At 41.1% G+C, this 22122-nt stretch overlaps 1 protein-coding gene and 1 pseudogene across 8 annotated transcripts in view; both read left to right on the top strand.

The window, feature by feature from the left end:
• The window catches only part of PITPNC1 (phosphatidylinositol transfer protein cytoplasmic 1), a 318834-nt gene extending 301154 nt beyond the window's left edge, over nt 1-17680 (top strand). For 7 of the 8 annotated variants that reach the window (XM_021929335.2, XM_021929336.2, XM_003913329.5 and 4 more), the window contains one exon: nt 12981-17680. In XM_021929335.2, the coding sequence (XP_021785027.1) occupies nt 12981-13297 (317 nt within the window). In that variant the 3' untranslated portion in view covers nt 13298-17680. Of the gene's footprint in view, nt 1-7495; nt 7615-12980 lie in introns of all 8 variants that reach the window. The other variant, XM_003913328.4, reaches the window with a different exon arrangement.
• Nucleotides 17681-21418: 3738 nt separating this feature from the next.
• LOC116271180 lies at nt 21419-21542 on the top strand (annotated as a pseudogene).
• The last annotated feature ends 580 nt before the right edge of the window (nt 21543-22122 follow it).

The following is a 22122-nucleotide window of genomic DNA, read 5'->3' on the forward strand; positions in this document are numbered from 1 at the left end:
GATCATTTGTCAGCCAAGGATTAATTTTGTGTCTCTTCTGAGTTTCAGCATTTGGCTGTCATGAAACTGTTTCCCTAAAGAGATTTTATTCTGCTCATGTTCCTTGTAAAGTGTAACCATTTCCATATTGGAGGACTTGAGTGTCTTTCAAAGCTGTGATTGGTCTTTATCCATGAGCCTTGGGTCTCTCTGCATGACTAGAACACTAATCAGAGAAATAACAACAACATATTTCAGGAAATGGGGTGAGAGGGAAGGTGGATAAAAATAGGCAGCCCAGTTTCACAAAGGCATGGTTGTGCTTTACAAATCTGACAGCGTTTTGAGAAAGGCACACAGAACATTGCCAGAAGGAGCCTATGATTGAGGTGAACCTCACCAATGTGTTTGAAAACCTGACTCTAACCGAAAAGTATGAGGGAGGGGGAGTTCCGGCTGGTGTAGACCACACTATCTCATGAAAGTGACTTAGAAATCAGCCTGGAGTTCCTAGAGCAGGTCTAACAATGAGGGAAGCAAGATTAAAATGGAGAAAGAAGCCTGCTAGGGGTCGCATTAGCTGGTGGAGTTCACCAAGCCAGCATTTTCCAATGCAACATTGTATGTGTGTGTGCTTCTATTCGTTTATCTGGTGAGAGAATCTATAACTTTCCATCAGATTTTCAGAGGAATCTTTGAACCCTTCCCCTGCGTACTCCCTGCTCCCAATTAAAAACTACAGAAAAAAAATCACAACTATGAGGCCGGCGTGGTGGCTCACGCCTGTAATCCCAGCACTTTGGGAGGCCGAGATGGGTGGATCACCCAAGGTCGGGAGTTCAAGACCAGCCTGGCCAACATGATGAAACTCCGTCTTTACTGAAAATACAAAAGTTAGCTGGGCCTGGTTGCGGGCGCCTGTAATCCCAGCTACTCAGGAGGATGAGGCAGGAGAATCGCCTGAACCCAGGAGGCAGAGGTTGCGGTGAGCTGAGATCGCACCATTGCACTCCAACCTGGGCAACAAGAGCGAAACTCTGTCTCCAAAAAAAAAAAAAAAAAAAAAATCACAACTATAGATTATAGTTCCAGATCTTAGTGGTCTGAATTATGTGTGGAAAAGGTATACACCATACTTTGAGGATTGGCTACTTTCACTAAAAAAAAATGGAGTTACCCTAAGCTTTTTGTAAGAAGCATGTATTGAATTTATAATCATTGTAAAGGACTTTAAAAATGGCATTTCTCAAATGATGGCTACCATTTTGCTGGAGCCAAAGGAGTATCCATTCTTATTTATGATTTCTGGAGCCTCCCTGACCCAACTACTTGTTCAAGACTTTTATTTTGACTTAGAATGATGTAAAAATGACTTCTGTTTTGGTGAAGGAGCCTGAAAGTGAAGGGAAATGTTTGTAGAGGGAAATAAAGTATAATGTGCCATTGCACAGATCATTGAATTAGAACAGAAAACTCCCCTTTTTAAAATGTTTGCTGCTGCAACTGTGTGGTACAATGAAGGAAAATTCACGCTTGCAGATGCTTTGTTCAAAGGCATTTGTAGTTTCCATGTGTGTTCAACTGACTTCTAAAGGCCTTTCAAACATAAGGTCTTGCCCCCACTTCCTGTGACATTAACCTCCTTTCATTAAAAATACAATGATTGAAAGAAAATTGCCACCATAAACAAAGCTAAAAGACTAGGGGAAAATATTTGCCGCATATGTAGTCAACAGGATTACTATATATAATATATAAAGAGGTCCTATAAATTGAAAATTTGGCTGGGTGTGGTTGCTCACACCTGTAATCCCAGCACTTTGGGAACCCAAGGCAGGAGAATCACTCGAGCTGAGGAGTTTGAGACCAGCCCTGGCAACATAGGGAGACCCCATCTCTACAAAAAATTTAAAAATTAGCTGGACATGATGGTGTGCCTGTAGTCCCAACTGCTTGGGAGGCTGAGGTGGAAGGACCACTTGAGTCTGGGAGGTCAAGGCTGCAGTGAACCATGGTCACATCACTGCACTCCAGCCTAGATGACAGAGCAAAACCCTATCTCAAAAAAAAAAAAAAAAAAAATCAATAACTCAAGAAAATGGTAAAGGATATGAATAAGTAAATCATAGAAGAAGAAATGCAAATGGCCAATAAACTTACTACTAATCACAAGAAATGTAATGAGAAAGACAAGAAAATAGGATGTTTGCCCATCTGATAGCAAAAATTTAAGAGTGGTTATATCCAGTTTTCAATATAAAACGATAATCCAGTTTAATAAAATATACCATAGAAATCATAAGCACAAACAACTTATGACCTAGCCAATCCACTTCCAGAATTTTATTCTGGAATACACATGAGGCCGGGTACAGTGGCTCATGCCTGTAATCCCAGCACTTTGGGAGACTGAGACAGGCAGATCACCTGAGGTCAGGAGTTCAAGACCAGCCTGGACAACATGGTGAAACCCCGTCTCTACTAAAAATACAAAAAAAGTTAGCCGAGTATGGTGACACGTGCCTGTAATCCCAGCTACACAGGAGACTGAGGCAGGAGAATCGCTTGAACCTGGGAGGCAGAAGTTACAGTGAGCCAAGATGGCGCCATTACACTCCAGCCTGGGGACAGAGTGAGACTCTATCTCAAAAAAGAAAAAGAAATACAAATTGCCCATGAATACATGTACAACATGTACAAAGCTATTCTGTGTGGTGGCGTTCATATAAGCTAAAAATTAGTCTCAGTGTAAATGTTTACTAACAGGATTATCAATTAACAAATACCCTGAGACCAGAGCCTCTTTGCCAAAGTGGAGCTGATGGTTGAGGAGGAGATTTTGGCCTCAGCCCAGTCACTGGCAGAGGAGAACATTCTACTCAGGCCCCATGCAGTATGACCTCACGCCCTGAGATAACAGTCTGCGATCTGATCTCTCCTCACCTGAAGGAGAGCAAGAATCAGAAGAAAAGAAATGACCTCTCTAGAGGGCAAGGAAAGGAAATACTGTCCCCCTGAAGTACGATGAGCAGGGCATGTGTGTCCCCAGAATACTTCCCAGGGCTGTTTAACCTTTGATAGCAGAGTCTCAAAGATATTAGGATGTACTTTCTTTATCAGAAGAAATACCATACCAGTTGCAATATTCTCTTAAATCAGGCAGTTATCCCCAGTATTGCCAGCTTAAGGAGTCTTTATGTAGGAAACCTTATTTAGGAACAGTACATTATGACCTTTCACAATCTAGAAGTGAAGGGCTGATTGTTCACCAATGTATTTGCAAAGTAATTAACATGGGCTTCCTTTAATTAAGAGTTTGGGCCAGGTGTGGTGGCTCACGCCTGTAATCCCAGCACTTTGGGAGGCTAAGGTGGGTGAATCACAAGGTCAGGAGTTCGAGACCAGCCTGGCCAACATGGTGAAACCCCGTCTCTACTAAAAATACAAAAATTAGCTGGGTGTAGTGGCGGGTGGCTGTAATCCCAGCTACTTGGGAGGCTGAGGCAGGAGAATCACTTGAACCCGGAAGGCCAAGTTTGTGGTGAGCCAAGATTGCACCATTGCACTCCAGCCTGGGTGACAAGAGTGAAACTCAGTCTAAAAAAAAAAAAAAGAGCTGATACACATAAGCATTTGTTTGCTGGAAGCAAAGAAGTCTGAACCTAAATTGTTTGAAGTCACTCTGATCATTGAAAATCAATCAGTAATAAAGATGAATCATCATTACTGTATAATCTGTCATTGGGCACATGTAATTGAATTTACTAAAACATTGATTTCTATAGAGATTTTGAGGTCATATATGTTGCAAAAGCTAGACAGTGCATTTTACCAGCTAACCTGAACAGGAGCATTTTCACTTGATTAGGATTTCCATAAATTACTGAGAAATACTGAAAATATTTACATCATATTCATACACATTTATAGTCTGTGAGGATATTTCAGGATTTAGACAAACATATTTTCCTTTAGCACAGCAGGGACCAAATTATCACCATCTTTTAGAGAACTACTCTACTAGGAATGTTCATTCCTATGTGGCAAAATCGGGAGATTTTCTTTTATAGAATTTTCTGAAATTTAGTTTCTTAACTCTTTGTTTAAAAAAAATAATAAGGGATGACTGGGTGCGGTGGCTCACTCTTGTAATCCCAAAGCTTTGGGAGGCTGAGGCGGGCAGATCACTTGAGGTCAGGAGTTCGAGACCAGCCTGACCAATATGGTGACACCCCATCTCTACTAAAAATAGAAAAATTAGCCAGGTGTGGTGGCACACACCAGTAATCGCAGCTACTCGGGAGGCTGAGGTGGGAGAATCACTTGAATCCGGGAGGCGGAGGTTGCAGTGAGCTGAGATTACGCCAGTGCACTCTAGCCTGGGTGACAGAGTTAGACTCTGTCTCAAAAAAAAGAAAAAAAAATAACAAAAACACGGGGGATTATGTTTCCAGAGTGAACAGAAATTCTGGAAAAGTGTATCTTCTCCTTACCAATTCCAAATTGATGGTGTCCATCTCATAATGATCCAAAATAAAACTTTTTTTTTTTTTTGGAGACAGAGTCTTGCTCTGTCACCCAGACTAGAGTGCAGTGGCATGATCTTGACTCACTGCAGCCTCCATCTCCCGGGTTCAAGCGATTCTCGTACCTCAGCCTCCCAAGTAGCTGGGGTTACAGGTGTATGCCACCACACCTGGCTAATTTTTCTATTTTTAGTAGAGACAGGGTTTCACCAGGTTGACCGGGCTGGTCTCCAACTCCCGGCCTCAAGTGATCTGCCCACCTCGGCCTCCCAAAGTGCTGGGATTACAGGCATAAGCCACCCTGCCCAGCCCAAAATAATAGATTTTTTAATAATTTTTTTCTTTTCTTTTCCACAAGCAATGCATATTTGATGTAGAAAATTTCAAGTGTAGAAAATTTCAAAAATGTAGATAAGCAAAAAGAAGGAAATTAAAATTACCTGTAATTCTAACTCTTCAAAATAATCACTGTCAGCATTTTGAAATATATCCTTTCAGTGTTTTTTTAATGTAGATAATGGTTTTCTGACTAAATTAATTTCATATGCTATGTACAGTCCTTTTTATCTCCTATTTTTTATTTAACAATAGATCAAGGATCTCTCTCTAGTATTAACTATTCTTCTACCTAATTTTTGATGATTGCATAGTGCTATCAGTCCCCTGGGTTGTTTTCAATTTTTCATTATTATGAACAAGGCAGCAATGAATAGCTTTGTTGTTAAACCCTTTTTCACATCCATAAAATGGATATATCTTTGAAAGCCCATAGTCACAAAGTTTAAGCCCCTATCTTGACGCTGAGCTAATTAAAGATGAAGTATGATTTCTGTGGGGATTCAGTAGAACAAAAAAACCTATAACTCCTTGGCTTTTGTTTTCCAAATTACTGTCATGCCTGTTGGGATGGTGGGGGGCACCCCCTAATGATGTATGCGTAGAGAAACTTCTTTAAATTTTCAACCTCTAGCTAAAAATGATCATCTAGTAGTATTTCAGATATATTTGTGTTTAAGAAATGTTGATAAGCAGCCATTGAAAGTAAAGCGATTGTACCGAGAGAATGTGTTGTTATTATTAACTAAGATGCATTTGTTTTCATCACAAAGCAGCATCTCTTTATTGCTTTTTGGTTACCTCGATTTTCTAAAAGAAGAGCATGCTCCTTGCTTGGCCAGGCTGCTGCTTAGCATTCTTGATACTTACATTGCTTATGGACCGCATTTTTGATTGAGGATTTCCAGGTATACCTGGGGATCATCTACCACATAAAATAGTCCAGGTCTGGATTTAGAGGCACACACCATCTTGGTCCCAGACAACAGTGAATTAAATCATAAACTCCTGGCAAGTCTGCCCTTTGGAAATGAAGAGGATCTCACATGACACATGGATTGATATAAAAAGACACCAAACCACATGATGCAGAAAATACTTAAGGAAAAATTCCAGCTGTGAATGCCCACTCTAAATCCCCACTAAGCCAATTAGTGGTCAGGGTGGCAGAGTAAGCACTGTGTTCGGCGTACCATCATTGGTGAAGGGCATGAAGTTCAGTTCTGCCAGGAGAGTAACAGAGGAATGCCTACCTGGGAGTATTGCTGATAAAATGTAAAATAACCAAGGAGTGGGGTAGGGGTGAGGAATAAAATGACAGAAGTCTTTGAAGTGAGACTACTTGTCATTGTTATGCATTTCACATACTAAAGATGGATGGGTTCCTGATTCAAGTTTTTTTTGTTTGTTTGGTTGGCTTTTTTTTTTTTTTTTTTTTTTAAACAGGGTCTCGCTCTGTCGCCCAGGCTGGAGTGCAGTGGTACCATCTTGGCTCACTGCAACCTCTGCCTACCGGGTTCAAGCGCTTCTCCTGCCTCAGCCTCCCATGTAGCTGGGATTACAGGCGCCCGCCACCACGCCCAGCTAATTTTTGTATTTTTAGTAGAGACGGGGTTTCACCTTGTTGTCCAGGCTGGTCTCAAACTCCTGACCTCAACTGATCCACCTGCCTTGGCCTCCCAAAGTGCTGGGATTACAGGCATGAGCTACCATGCCTGGCCTTAAAATTTTTATCAGCTGGATTAAGACAAGGTTTCTCAACTTTGGTACTATTGACATTTTGGACCAGATAATTTTTTGTCGGGGGCTGGGGGTCCTGTGCATTGTAGGATGCTCCATAGTGTCCCTGGCCTCTGCACACCAGATGCCAGTAGCATCCCTTCCCTAGTTCTAACAACCAAAAATGTCACAAAATTGTCCCCCATTGAGAACCACTAGATTAAGAGATCATTATCCTGAAATACTGAAAAACTGCAGACTTGGGCCAAAAATCATGTCATGTGCCATTTTATTTTTAGATCAGTGTGGGAGGAAGTAGTGCCAGCCATTTTCAAGCTGTTAGGCAAGACTTGAAGTTCAGTATAGACCTGCACTCTCTGACGCCATGCATTCTGTGCAAATTTACATCTGTGTGCAAATTGCACCAAACCTCAATTGTACCAGTGAATATCATTGCTCTGCCTTCTACATCCTGCCTCCTATAACAGCAATGAAAGTGTCCTGTCTGTTGCTGAATGCATTGATTTAAACAACCTCTAAGTCTATTTTGAAAGCTATATGGAAGGTAAGTATTAAACCAAGCAAAACTGACCCTCTGTCCCCAATGGGATCTTCTAATGATGCTTTAGGAGATCTCAGGCTATGGCACTGCCCACATGCTAATACTTTCTACCCACCTAGCTCACTTTACAAGAATCACCCCTAAACAATTTCCACTCTTCTCTGTTCTAAGATTATTTTGACTTAACTTCCTTGCCCTCACTCCCCATTTGGTTGGTTTAGCTAACTTTATGACTTACTCATCATAAAGTTAGACAAGTCTCTGCTTTTTTAAACCTCTTTGGCTACTGCTCAGCTACCATCTTTCCCTAAAGTGTCCCCATTGAAAGTTTGCATCTAATAACGGAAGTTGCCAACGTCTTGACCTCTTTCAGATATGACAATGGATGATGTTCGGGAATACGAGAAAAACATGCATGAACAAACCAACATAAAAGTTTGCAATCAGCATTCCTCCCCTGTGGATGACATAGAGAGTCATGCCCAAACAAGTGTACGTAGAATTTTTAAAACGTGTTGCCCACCCTTTCACAAATGCACTTGTAAATTGATCTTGGAAATACTGCAGGTGCCCGGTTCCCAACCTTCCATAGAAACATGTCGTCACCTAGAGCCTGTTGCTGCAGAACCTGAGCTGGATCTAAATTGGGCAGTGTCACCTCTCTCTTCCAGACATTTCGATCCCTTAAAGTTGCTTGACGTGGAGGTTATTTCGGTCATAAAACCAAGAACATAGAGAGTGGAAACATTTTTGTGGGACTGGTAAAACGGCCTGCACCGTAAAAGAGCAGAGGAGTGAAAATGGATGTCATATGTAAACTAGAATAACATGTCAGTAACTTTTAAAAACATAGCTAACACTCACTTATTCATTCAAGGGAGGGCTTCTGGCTCATCAGCTATTTTAGGTTTCTTTACATTTGCTTTGAAAAGCTTTCTGTGGCTCTTTATAGCTGTTTTACCCAATCAGTTCCTTTTTACTTAGGATAATCTCAAGATGGGCTACAGTCTGTGCAGACACACAGGCTGAGCAGTGAAGGGGTGTGAGCTGGGGATGTGCTGAGCTGCCTAGCAGATCCCTGGGACTTAGGATAAGCCTTAGAGAGCCTCAGTTATTTCGTTGCACACTGGAAATTGAGAGCTGACTGTATACTGTATGCCAGCATTTTAAGTATCATAATCTCTCAATCATTCATGCTAGTGGAGGGGAACTAAAGATATCAAAGAAAAGTATAATCACCAAATCATTTCTTTGCATCTTCAGCCAGAGCTGCGATCTCTTTAGAGTCCTCATGTCCATTAGCCCAGTCTCCAGAATAATACATAGTAGGTGTTTAAAAAAAAAAATCAGCCGGGCATGGTGCCTCATGCCTGTTATCCCAGCACTTTGGGAGGCTGAGGCAGGTGGATCACCTGAGGTCGGGGGTTCAAGACCAGCCTGACCAACATGGAAAAACCTCATCTCTACTAAAAATACAAAATTAGCTGGGCGTGGTGGTTCATGCCTGTAATCCTAGCTACTCAGGAGGCTGAGGCAGGAGAATTGCTTGAAGCTGGGAGGCGGAGGTTGCAGTGAGCCAAGATGGCGCCATTGCACTTCAGTCTGGGCAACAAGAGCAAAACTCTGTCTCAAAAAAAAAAAAAAAAAAAAAATCAGTGCTGTAGTTCTAGGAAATTTAGATGTGGCTGTTGTCATAAATGGATCCTTTAGAACTGTGAAGACCTTCTGACTGCACTTTGGAAATTTTTAGTTACATTTTTGGAGCATGTCTTTGAAATGTGCCCTGCAAGGCTCATGTGCTGCAACTGGTTGCATGTGATTGCCCTTGTGGTTGCAAGGGCCCTAACTCTTCTACCATTTTGCATGCAGTGATTGGATTTGCAGGAAACTGTTGGAGCAAGAGGTGTTTCCTCTCTATGCACAGACCAATTCCAGTAGGACTTCCCCCTAGAGGTGCTCTTTAAGGAAACTCTCCTTGAATTTCTATCACTTTCAATTACCTTTTCTTTTAGAAATGTTGGGCCCCAGTTCCCCCTCGACCACTCTGAAAGCCATTCACTATAAATATGACAGGCAAACAAGGGAAACCACAGGAAAAGAGGAGACACCAGATGGCTGAAGGATGCTAAGCCCAGTGATTTTCTCATTCTAAGTCCAGAAGGCTCAGAGCTTATAAGGCCCTTGGCTTGGCTTTCTTTCAGTTTTACTGTGATTATTACTTTATAATTAAAGTCCACAGCTGGGGGGGGCGGTGGCTCACGCCTGTAAACCCAGTACTTTGGGAGGCCAAGGCGGGTGGATCACCTGAGGTTGGGAGTTCGAGACTAGCCTGACCAACATGGTGAAACCACATCTCTACTAAAAATACAAAATTAGCCGGGCATGGTGATACATGCCTGTAATCCCAGCTACTCAGGAGGCTGAGGCAGGAGAATCGTTTGAACCCAGGAGGCAGAGGTGGTAGTGAGCAGAGATCACACCATTGCACTCTAGTCTGGGCAACAAGAGTGAAACTCCATCTCAAAAAAATAAAGTAAAATAAAAAATAAAGTTCGCTTACTATGTAGAAGATGATAACATAGAGTGGTTCTTCCCACGGGACAGCCCACATAATCTCTGACTGCCCCTCAGCGCTGTTCCTGTGACTTCAGGGTGAAAGATGCCTGCTGCTGGAGAAGTTATACAAAGTGGTTATTTTGAATGCTTATGACATTTCCATTATCCTCTGGAATTCCATGAAATTGGAGCTCATTTATTTTTCCTTAGTCTTTCTCCTGTATCATAATGAAAAACAGTGAAAATCAGGAGGTGGCTCTTTGTCACAAATAAAAACTGCATGGGTGCTAAATGAATTTTAGATCATCAACCCGAGCAGGGACAAATTAAATTGAAATTAGGCAAAATTAACATCCATGCACACAGCAGTCAGGAAATAAGTCTTCTTTTCAATTGAGCAGGTTTAAAGCCTTCAAGGAAGAGAACTTCTAAGAGCCTCTGGGAGTGGAAAATCAAAATTCTGTGCTTTAGATTATTTCTGCCCCCTGCTGGCTGTGTGGAGTAGAGCAATGTATTCAGCCACTTGATTAAGAAAGTCTGCTTTTTCAAAGATAATATCCATTTATCATAGCAAAAACATACCATACCCTGATTCACTAAAATGTTTCTCAGTCTCAACTTTATTGTGAAATAAATGCCTCTTTTTATATAACCTTAATCTCACTTCTGAGCTCATTTAATAGTCTTCATGTTTTTAAAAATTGTTTTTTATAGGTACAATTTTTCTCGATATATTCTGAATTTTATATCTTACCCACACAGTCGTAATGATTTATTTCCTTTGTAAAAACTTTCCCTTTCAGAAAATTTTAATAATTGTTCCCAGGAACTCCTCTTAGGGATTTCATTTTGTGAAAAATACTTCTGGTTTGCTCTGATGTTATAAAACCTAAGGATTAGGCTGGGCACGGTGGCTCATGTCTGTAATCCCAGCACTTTGGGAGGCCGAGGTGGGCGGAATACCTAATGTCAGGAGTTCGAGACCAGCCTGGCCATGGTGAAACCCCGTCTCTACTAATAACACAAAAATTAGCCGGGCGTGGTGGCAGACGCCGGTAATCCCAGCTACTCGGGAGGCCGAGGCAGGAGAATCACTTGAACCCAGGAGGTGGAAGTTGCAGTGAGCCAAGATCACGCCATTGCATTCCAGCCTGGGCAACAAGAGTGAAACTCTGTCTGGTTAAAAAAAAAAAAAAAAAAAGCCCTAAGGATTAATACTGTGTTATGAATATTCATTACATACTCAGTATTTCCAAAGTGGCTATATTGCTTCATGCTGGTTATTCCCTCCAATATTATCTAATAAAGTTTCAACTCCTAAGTACATGGCAGTGAACAAGAAAGAATGAAAAATGGGTCTCTGGGAGACCAAAACAGATACAGAAAATTTGTGGGCACTAGATTTCGCATTTTGCTCCAGGATAAGCCTTGGGCCTTGATTCAGTCTTTAATAAGCCCAGTTACCTCTTTTCCTGTTCCCAGCCAATAAAAATGTTACAGGATACCAGGGATAGCCAGTGTAACAATAATTAATAATAACAGTAATAAGGCCAGGCATGATGGCTCACACCTGTAATCCCAACACTTTGGGAGGCCAAGGCAGGTGGATCACGAGGTCAGGAGTTCGAGACCAGCCTGGCCAACATGGTGAAACCCTGTGTCTACTAAAAGTACAAAACTTAGCCGGGCATGGTGGCACGTGCCTGTAGTCCCAGCTACTCGGGAGGCTGAGGCAGGAGAATTGCTTGAACCCGGGAGGTGGAGGTTGCAGTGAGCCAAGATCACACCATTACACTCCAGCCTGTGCAACAGAGCAAGACTCCATCTCAAAATAATAATAATAACAGTAATAATAGAGTTTCTGAGCATGAGGGAAGAGATATCAAGCCATAAAGAGCAAACAGACCCTGAGAAGGAACTAAGGAACTGTATTTTTGCACAGTGATATATTTTCAACATATTATGTCTCAAATGTAGTAAGTATATATAATACATTAAACACATTAGGGAAAGATTTACATTTTTTTAAATACTGTTTTTACTTTCTCACTTAATAAGAACATTTCGGGTATTTGGAAAACCTACATTATCCAACAATGATTATTAACGGTGGTATCACTGTTTTATTTGTTGAATTCCAAGTCATGCTTTTTTTTCTTTTAAATAGAATCCTCACTATTAAATGATCCTCTCCTTTCATTCTCTATTCTTTTTAAGTTTCCTCAAGAAATGGTTTTATTTTCTTGGCTTTGGAATGCTTAACAGGGTGTGGTGATGTTATTGATTTATGTGTTTTTGAAGCTGAATTTATTAAAACACAATCTCTGAACCTTCTTAGGATCAATACACAGTCAGGAAACCAGAAACAATAGCATCTTTGTGGCCCCTCAGAATAAAAAAGTGTATGTATTGATTAAGAAGATAGCATATTGGCCTGAGTACAGTGGCTTACACCTGTAATCCCAGCATTTTGGGAGGCTTAGGCAGGCAGATCACTTGAGCTGAGGAATTCTAGACCAGCCTAGGCAACATAGCGAGTCCCTGTCTCTATAGAAAATACAAAAAAAATTAACCAAGTCATTATGGCCTGCACCTGTGGTTTCAGCCTCATGGGGCCCTAAGGCAGGAGGATCACTTGAGCCCAGGAGGTCAAGGCTGCCGTGAGTCATGACTGCACCACTGCACTCCAGCCTGGGTGATGCAGTGAGATCCTGTCTCAGATTTAAAAAAAAAAAAAAAAAAAAAAAGAAAGTATGTTGAAAAATCCTGATAATTTACCTTTATAAAGTATAAAGGTATACTTTCATGATCTAAAGTTGACAATAATGACAATAATATGTATCATTTCAGGGCTATTGATTGTTTTAATTACCTTCTCTTTATGGAAAAGATGACCAGTTAATTATAGCTCCAAATACCCCACACCAGACCCACAACAACACAGATGCACATGGGTGCACGTGCACACACACACACACACACAGGCACACATTTCCCCCGTCTAGTTCTGTACTCTACTGTTAAGTCCTTATTGAGAATACTTAAAATACTCACTGAAGAGTGCTTTGGAAAATCTTAAATGAATATTCCTGAAGGAATATTGTTTTCAGGGTGTAGCTTCCAATAAAAAAAAAAAAAAAAACTGGAGGTTCGGTATTTCAATGATACTTTGGGTATATAATCGGGAGAGGCCCCTTTATGATAGGGTTCCCATAGTTCCTGTAAAAACAAGGGTAGTGATGAATCTATTTGCCTCTCTTATAAATAACTGCTTGTTTTTCTTTCTGTTTTTCTCCCTGAAGACATGACAATGGATGAAGTCCGAGAATTTGAACGAGCCACTCAGGAAGCCACCAACAAGAAAATCGGCATTTTCCCACCTGCAATTTCTATCTCCAGCATCCCCCTGCTGCCTTCTTCTGTCCGCAGTGCGCCTTCTAGTGCTCCGTCCACCCCTCTCTCCACAGATGCACCCGAATTTCTGTCTGTTCCCAAAGATCGGCCCCGGAAAAAGTCTGCCCCAGAAACTCTCACACTTCCAGACCCTGAGAAAAAAGCCACCCTGAATTTACCTGGCATGCACCCTTCAGATAAGCCATGTCGGCCCAAATCTGAGTAACTTTATATAAATATCTTATGGGGTTTTATATTTTCATTTGTTTTTTTTGTTTTTGTTTTTGTTTTCGTTTTTGTTTTTTTTAAGAATCTTCTGATAGAGAAAAAGACTGCTTTATCACTCAAACATGTTCCTTTGACCTTTCAGTGTGCATGTGACTCAGTAACTTCACATAGAATATGATTCCCTAAGTATGCCACACAGCATCATATTAGATGTAAGATGTAAGACCTGCAAAAGACAGAAGGAATCTTCTGTAACCACATAGCTGTAAGCCCGAGAGGAAGCCTTGTTATTGGGCATTTGATGAGGTTTGGCACGGACTTCAAGGATAAATGAATCAAAACTTTGCACCACTTTTGTTACAAGGTATGGTAGAAAATAGTAAAGTCAGTTTCCTCTCATCAAATCTAAAATTCTCCAAAATACTCTCAGGCATAACATACTTAGTTGTTAAATTTTGAACTGCTGATTACTAATACTTGAATACCAATAGTTACTGAGATTCCTATTTTGGTTAGTCTGACTCAGGATTTGGAGCCTAATTAACTCTTTAAACTTTTGAAAATTTTAATCATCAAGCTATAGTGGCTCCAAGTGCAATTAATAATAACTCATTTATACCTTCCACAGAATTTAATAAAGATTCTACTTGTTTCTGTCTTTTAATAACTTTCCCCTTTGTGCCCTTGTGGCCTCAGAAATCCTTAAGAATTGCATGGATGAATGTGACCATAACTGATTTTGGAATGGTTCAGTTTAGGAACCAAGAGGCCCAGGTGAGGCAACATCTTTTTTCTCTACAGGTACCAACAAACTTTGACTTGTCAGCTTCCATCATCAGTTAAGATTCTCAGAATTTGCAATTAATTGAATAGAATTCATTTACTATCTACCCACTCAAAGAAGTACAAGGGTAGAGTAAGCTAACTGGGCTTTAACACGGTCAGAATGTCTGGTGCATGAACCATAAAAAAGAGAACTGTCTCCCATCCCCTTTCTTGTTTTACTCTTAGTAACATCCAGAATTCCCTGGAACAGATTGTCTACCACCAGACCTTAGAAAAGATTGTCATTCTCTTGCTCCTTACTTGAAATACAAATATTGGGACTGTCACGTACATCAAGTAACTACTGTCAAGTGGGAGGAGAGAATGAGCGGAATTGCTGACTCCTATTTGTAGAGTGAAAAGGAGGAGTGATAATAGATGCCCTTCTGTCTAGCTTTCCTTTCTTCAACTAGTGGTAATGCAAGATTAGAATCAAGGTTGACAGGAGGCAAGATCACTCATCAAAGTGACAGAAAGACAATTCTCCTTTGCTCTAAAGAGAGAAATCTGTCACCTTTGCACCTCACTGCCTTTAAACACAGATGGGAGGGCAGGCAGAATCTCAGCATTGACTTTTGTCCTCCAAGAGAGGAAGAGAAGAAGTAATTGGGCAACTTCGAGGCCCACGCCCCAGCTAGCCTTCCTGATCGTAACCTCCAACCTCAGGAAAGGGACCTTCCCAAAACACAGATCCCAAAGGAAACAAAATAGACCAAGGAGCATAATCTGCTTCTCTCACACAGCCTCTCTGCCAGTGGACCCTGCCTGCTTCCCTCTCAGTGCTCAGCACTCTGTGTAGTGTCTTTCAGGTTGATAACACTCTCCCAAGGTGCAGGCGCTGGCCCCATGAGCCCAGCACCAAAGTTTTCTAGTCATAGGTCAGACTGTCAAGATCATTTCTTTATCTATAGGTTGATATTTAGCTTAAAAAAAAAAAAAAGAATAAACCTAGAACTCAAAGGAAACCCATTGCAAATAGCTTAGATCAACAGTGTATCTCTTCCCTAAGAATGATAGTATCTTAGTAAGACACCTTCTATGCATGGTATGGAAGCATGATTTTTGCTTGTGGGAAAACTTAATCTTTTATCAGACCCCTCGGACTTCTCAATCCCTCCCTCTCCACACAGTAGTATTTAATGAAAATGTTTTGCTTTAGAAAGCAAAACGCTACTTTCAGAAGACACTGAAATAGTATACGTATTTGCTTACCATTTGCAAGCTGAAATCAAGGTGGGGTGGGGTCATTATTTTCACATAGAATGTATTTATTTTGTGCAGGTTGTTAACACATCTGGCACCTAGTTTTTCCATTAATAGCATTGCTATTTTCCCTTTTTATAAAGTAGCTTCTGCTGTCAAGGTTAACAATTCTATATGCTTTAGGAAGCTAAGTTCTAATTTCCTTTTGTGAGTTTCATTTCTTTTATAACCAGTATGTTACCACAGACATCAGTTGCAAAGCTACCATGGTAGTGTGATTCTTAGCCAAAAAAAAAATGTGTGTGCTCTTAAAGTATGTTCAGTTTTTCTGTCTACATGTGCTTTGTGTGCGTTAAAAAGGGGGTGGGGGGCCTAGCTATTCCTTTAGCTGCTTTGCATATTTAACCCAGTCATCAAAAGGCATAAATGGCTTCAATATTTTATATCTCTTGGTTTTCAAGTATCATTTCACATTCTGTATACATGACTTTGTTATTGTGGAATACAAGCCTGCAATGGATGTATATTACAGAACATTAATAATTCTTATAAGGATGGAAGTCAAATGGCTGCATGATGGAAATTAGAAGAAAAAAAAAAAGCAGAAACTTGAATTTGCTAAGCATGTTTGGGGGGAAATAGAATCCTTAACTCAGTGCCTCTGTCTGCGATATGGAAACCTTCAACTTTGTTCACCAAAACTGTATTATACCTGTGTATATATATATATAAATATAAATATAGTATAGTGAATCAGACACCATCGGTTTTAAGTCTCTGGTAGCCAAATTTAAATAATCCATAGAATATCACATATGTTCACTCCATCTTCATCTCTGAAGTTAGTGGAGACCATCAAAATGACTGTACATTTCATGACTCTGGGAAAATTTCAAATGTGAAGTGCCCCTGTGCATTCTGTTGGCCATAGCACAGCATTCTTGCTTTAGCTATGCTTTCCTGGGATGAGAAGATCTTGGTGTTTTTAACACATAAGCTTTGTTAGAAATCACCTCTGAAGATCATTTCATTTTCTCACTTTGGGTTGCTGCAAGACAAAGCAAAGGAAAAGGATAACAACGAAGGAGGCCGTGACACTTTTAGTTGCCACCGTTGTAACTCAAACAATATGGGTTTGTTGGTGAACTGATTTATCAAGCCTTCTGTTACGGTTTTGCATCTGTGTGTGGGGAAAATTTTAATTTATTTAGAAGTATTTATTAGCCATGTTGTTGGTCCTGAAAATAAATCTCTAAGTAGCACAGTTGTGGGTATATTATGCAGGCACTTACCACCATATCTGCAAAAGTAACTGTGGTTTTCTTTCAAGACACTGTAATAAACAGTGAACTAAGAGAATAGATTCTGACACGTCTCGATAAATCATTCTCTGCAAAAGTTTCAGGGCTAATGTATTTATGTGTATTTTTAAATTCTACTTTCTTTGGCATCTCTTCATGGCTCAGAGACAACAAGGTAATAGGTCATTGGCTGGCTTAGGTCAACAGGAATTTTACTCTTAAGAAGGGTCAGTGTATAGCTGACTCTGCATACAATGTGTAATCAGATAATCCATTAGAGAGGAATTGTCCAAATAGTTTTAGTACCTTTCTGATCATCTGACGCAGTAGGCTAGGAGACAATCTGTCATCTGAGCCATAGTTCTTGAGATTTAAAAAGTCTGTCCAGTGACTGCGATCTGATTATAAATAAACTATTTTAAACTGTTCATTCTTGCTGAAACTGAAGTGTACACAATAGCACAGCGTTGGCATGCTGAGGCAAAACATTGGGTTCTTTTGCGTTCTACCTTCAAAACGATCTGTTTGCATTTGAAATATGAGTGTTTAAGCTTTCTAGGAGTTAGTGTAATAAGAGAATGTGAATATGTTGGGAAATTTTCAGATGCCATTAATAATTGTCATTTTGTTGTTAAATTAACAAGTACTTTAGGATAAGCCTCTCGATGTTTTTGCTTTAAATTGAAAGCATGTCTGTCAAATTGCAAGTTTCCCTTCGGTTTCTGTATATCACCCAGAAGAGGGTCTTTGAGTTGGTGTTGTACCTGTACCACTCACATGTAGCGTCAAGTGTAATTTTTAGTGTTTACATTCAAGCTGGGATCTTGACTGGTTAAATTAATCCACATACCACTGCCACTGCTGGAGGACCAGGTGTTGGAATACACAGCGTTACAAGGCTATAAGCAAAGCAAACAAAAGTTGATCCTTACATATGCCATCCTTCTGTGTCATTTTGTGGCCGTTCTGTGTTTTTCTCCCTAGTTATTTATTATTGTTAATAACTCACTTTTTCTTACATTCTGTTGTAAATAAAATACAAAGCAATCTTCTTTCCAAGTGTAGCTTCCTCTCTCTCTCTCGCTCGCTCTCTCTCTCTCTCTCTCTCTCCTCTTCAGCTATTCTCAAGGGAATATTAGTAATTGTTCACTTGTGGGTGGATGGGCTTGTTTCTTTTCCTCTATGGATATTTTTCCCATCCACATGCCACTGCCACTGCTGAAGGACCAGGATCAACAAAAGTTGATCCTCACAGATGCCATCCTTCTGTGTCATTTTGTGGCCTTGCCTGCTAGTAGGCATATGGCACCTTCAGGACCCTTGGTAGGAAAAGTCTGAGTGTCTGCACTAATTACAGCCAAAAAATACACAAGGTGGCCAGCCAGGCCAACATGGTGAAACACCATCTCTACTAAAAATACAAAAATTAGCCAACCGTGGTGGCACATGCCTATAATCCCAGCTACTCAGGAGGCTGAGGAATGAGAATCGCTTGAACCCTGGAGGCTGCAGTGAGCTAAGATCGCACCACTGCTGTCCAGTCTGGGTGTGAAAGAGCAAGATCCTGTCTCAAAAAAACAAAACAAAACAAAAAAACCTGGCCGGACACGGTGGCCTGTAATCCCAACACTTTGGGAGGCCGAGGTGGGCAGATCACCTGAGGTCAGGAGTTTGAGACCAGCCTGAACAACATGGTGAAATCCAGTCTATACTAAAAATACAAAAATTAGCCAGGCATGGTGGTGCGCGCCTGTAATCCCAATGACTCGGGAGGCTGAGGCAGGAGAATCGCTTGAAATCGGGAAGCGAGAGTTGCAGTGGGCCGAGATTGCGCCACTGCACTCCAGCCTGGGCAACAGGAGCAAAACTCCGTCTCAAAAAAACAAAACAAAACAAAACAAAACCCGAGGTGAATCTGTAACCCAGTGGGATACTCATGCACCCATCCACCAGGTGTTTGGTTCCCCCTCGTCAAACATGAAGCTATCCACCCTGGGGGAATCTGCAGGAACACCATCCCAGTGGAACACTAGATTCTCTCCATTGGGCCAGTTTTTAAGGAGAGCTGAAATCACTCTGATGTGGTTTCTCCATCTCAAGTAGCTCCTGTGCACATAAGGGTTCTCTGCAGATGGGTAGTGGGAGGACAGAAACTAACTTACTTTCTTTCTTTCTATCTCTCTCTCTCTCTCCTCTCTCTCTCTCTCTCTCTTTCTTTCTTTTTTTTTTTTTTTTTTTTTTTTTTTTTCCGAGTCTCACTCTGTTACCCAGGCTGGAGCGCAGTGGTGTGATCACAGCTCACTGCAGCCTTGACCTCCTGGACTCAAGTGATCCTCCTGCCTCGGCCTCCAGAGTAGCTGGGACTACAGGTACACACCACCACACCAAACTAAGTTTTTATTTTTTCTAGAGACTGGTTAAACTACGTTACCCAGGCTGGTCTTGAACTCCTGAACTCAAGTGATCATCTCGCCTCAGCCTCCCAAAGTGTTGGATAATGATAGGTGTGAGCCACCGCACCCAGCCAGAAATACTTTCTAGACCCTGCTTGTTAGTCTCCTGCTAAAACAGCACATACCTCTCACTCTGTTCTCTCCTCTTGAATCATCTGCATCCTATGTTCTAATCTCTGACTGGATCAGGCACACAGCTTCATAGAAGCACACCATCAGTCGGCTTTCTACACTGAAAATTTCCCAAAATCATATTGCATCGTTCCAGTGAACAAAAACATGCTTGCTTTTGTAACTCCAACTTCACCATTACCACCCCCACCCTGCCTTTTACTTCTTTTTTCAAAACACACAAACTTTCCACACATTGTTGCTGGCTAACTTTCAGCCAGTGAACTTGGGTACAGCTAGGCTGGGTGTTTATTCCTGGGGCCAAACTATATGGGTGGTTAAATAATTGGATGCCTAATGTTTTATACACACACACACACACACACACACACATATATATGTATATGTATCACCCCCAATTTCCTACTACAGCTTTTCATCAAGGCATTATCTCATTTGAGCATTACTCTTTAGATTTCCAAACATCCACATTCTTTTCTAAAATGTCCTTGTTTCGGCCAGGCACGGTGGCTCACACCTGTAATCCCAGCACTTTGGAAGGCCCAATAGGTGGGCAGATCACGGGGTCAGGAGATCAAGATCATCCTGGCCAACATAGTGAAACCCTGTCTCTACTAAAATACAAAAAATTAGCCAGGCATGGTGACAGGCACCTGTAGTCCCAGCTACTCGGGGGTGCTGAGGCAGGAGAATCGCTTGAACCTGGGAGGCAGAGGTTGCGGTGAACAGAGATCGCACCACTGTATTCCAGCCTGGGTGACAAAGCAAGACTCTGCCTCACACACACACAAAAAAAGTCCTTCTTTCCTTCATTACATTCTACTTGGGGTTTCTTGCCTCTGACCTCCAGCTGCATCTTAGCCTCTCAAGTTCATCATAATCATGCGACCATTCTTCAACCCTGTCGTGAAATATCCCTCTATGAAAATGTCACCCTCAGCCGCGTTCAGTGGCTCACACCTGTAACACCAACACTTTGGGAAGCCGAGGTGGGCGAATCATGAGGTCAGGAGATCGAGACCATCCTGGCTAACACGGTGAAATCCCATCTCTACTAAAAATGCAAAAAAAATTAGCCAGGCATGGTGGCGGGCACCTGTAGTCCCAGCTACTCGAGAGGCTGAGGCAGGAGAATGGCGTGAACCTGGGAGGTGGAGCTTGCAGTGAGCCGAGATCACGCCACTGGACTCCAGCCTGGGTGACAGAGCAAGACTCCGTCTCAAAAAAAAAAAAAAGAAGAAGAAGAACAAAAATGTCACCCTTAGTCCTGAAGCTTTGACGCCTTTGGAACAACAATCTTTGTGCATGTTCACATACAGTTGTGTGTGTATTTAACTCAGTGAGGTTGATCCAGGCAAACCCTGTTTTCCAGCTGGCAGACTGACTTTCTCTGCCTAATGTACCTGCCCTCTGACATTTCATCCTCCCATAAATCCTCCTTTTTCCATAGTATGCAACCTAGTAGGATATCCCATTCAAATCCAAATCAGCAAGTGCTTCCCTGCTCCTGGGAAAGTTGGAGGCAGGCTGGGACTTTGCCTTAATGCCTTTGCTCTGTTCCCAGCATTGAGGAACGGAGCTAGCCTGTGACCAAAAAAAACATAGCCTCAGAACCTACTGAATCAGCCATTCAGTGCAGCAACATTAACGGGCTGAATTAAGCACCTGGGATTTAAGGGATAATTATGTTTAACTGTAAGTACAAACTTTCTGCACTGAAAGCAGACACAAAAGACGGGGTCATCACTTCCCCTCCTTTAGCGTTTGTAGAAGGGAGTTTTGACCGCTCTGTCCCTGGAGGGTATTTGAGGGTGGCCAAATCTGGACTTCTGTGATTTTTTTTAAAAACTGTATTCCAAAATAACTTTCTTGCTCCCAAGAGATTCCACATGCAAGATGCTGGCAGTTTACAGCTCATTAGTAACCCTTGAGAATCATTTTGTGCTCTTAAGCATACCAGTGATTATATTCGGAGTGTTCAAAGACAGCTTGCTGCTTTCTCTGTGCAGTCAGTCAACAGTACTGAATGCATATTTTGTCTTTTCTCAGAATACAACTTGAAAATTTACAAAGATTCTACGAGTTTAAATTTTCCCACTGTTATCTTAGAGTTCACTGTGTTTCCTTGCATCTTGCTAAAAATCTTACTATATAAATCCAAGAATGTGACTTTTCACCTTAAGTACTTTAGAATTTGTCTTCTGTATCACTTCTCGGCCTTTTGGCTAAGATCAAGTGTAGAATTTGTCTTCTGTAACGCATAATCCATACATGCCTGTCTTTCTACAAAATGCTTTAAGGATATTGAATTGTTTTATAAACACCTTTACATTTGGTACATAGCATGTTTATCATTTTTCATAGCTATATAATATTCCATTGGGTTGAAAATCGATAACTTATTTAAACATTCCTTTATTATTTAGTATTTAGGTTATGTTCCAGATTTTGTTATTATATACAGTGCCTTTAGGAACATCTTTGCAATATAGCTTATGTCTTCATTTTAATTATTTGTTCTGGATAAATTCCCAGAAATTGAATTACTGGGTCAAAGGACGTAAATATTTCCCTGACTTTGGGTCCTTACTGCCAACATCCCCTCCAAAGAAAATTATACCAATTTACAATTCCACCGACAATATATGAATGAGAACATATGTCTCTTTAAACAAGTATTTGCCATTGTAAAACTTCACCAGTCTTAACTTATTAAGCAATTGCCAGCATCCGATTCCCATACAAGTCTTTTGTTAAAGTATTAATAGGTCAAATATCCTTATTTTGGGTAGTCACGTGATGAAGGGAGAGCCCAGACACAAAGAAGCTCTCCGAATTATTTAAATATTCAGTGCCTTCTCCAGCCTAGCTAGCAAACTGTAGAAATATTTGACTGGCTACTACAGACA

Source organism: Papio anubis, chromosome 17 (genome assembly GCF_008728515.1).
Source record: "Papio anubis isolate 15944 chromosome 17, Panubis1.0, whole genome shotgun sequence".
Lineage (NCBI taxonomy): Eukaryota > Metazoa > Chordata > Mammalia > Primates > Cercopithecidae > Papio > Papio anubis.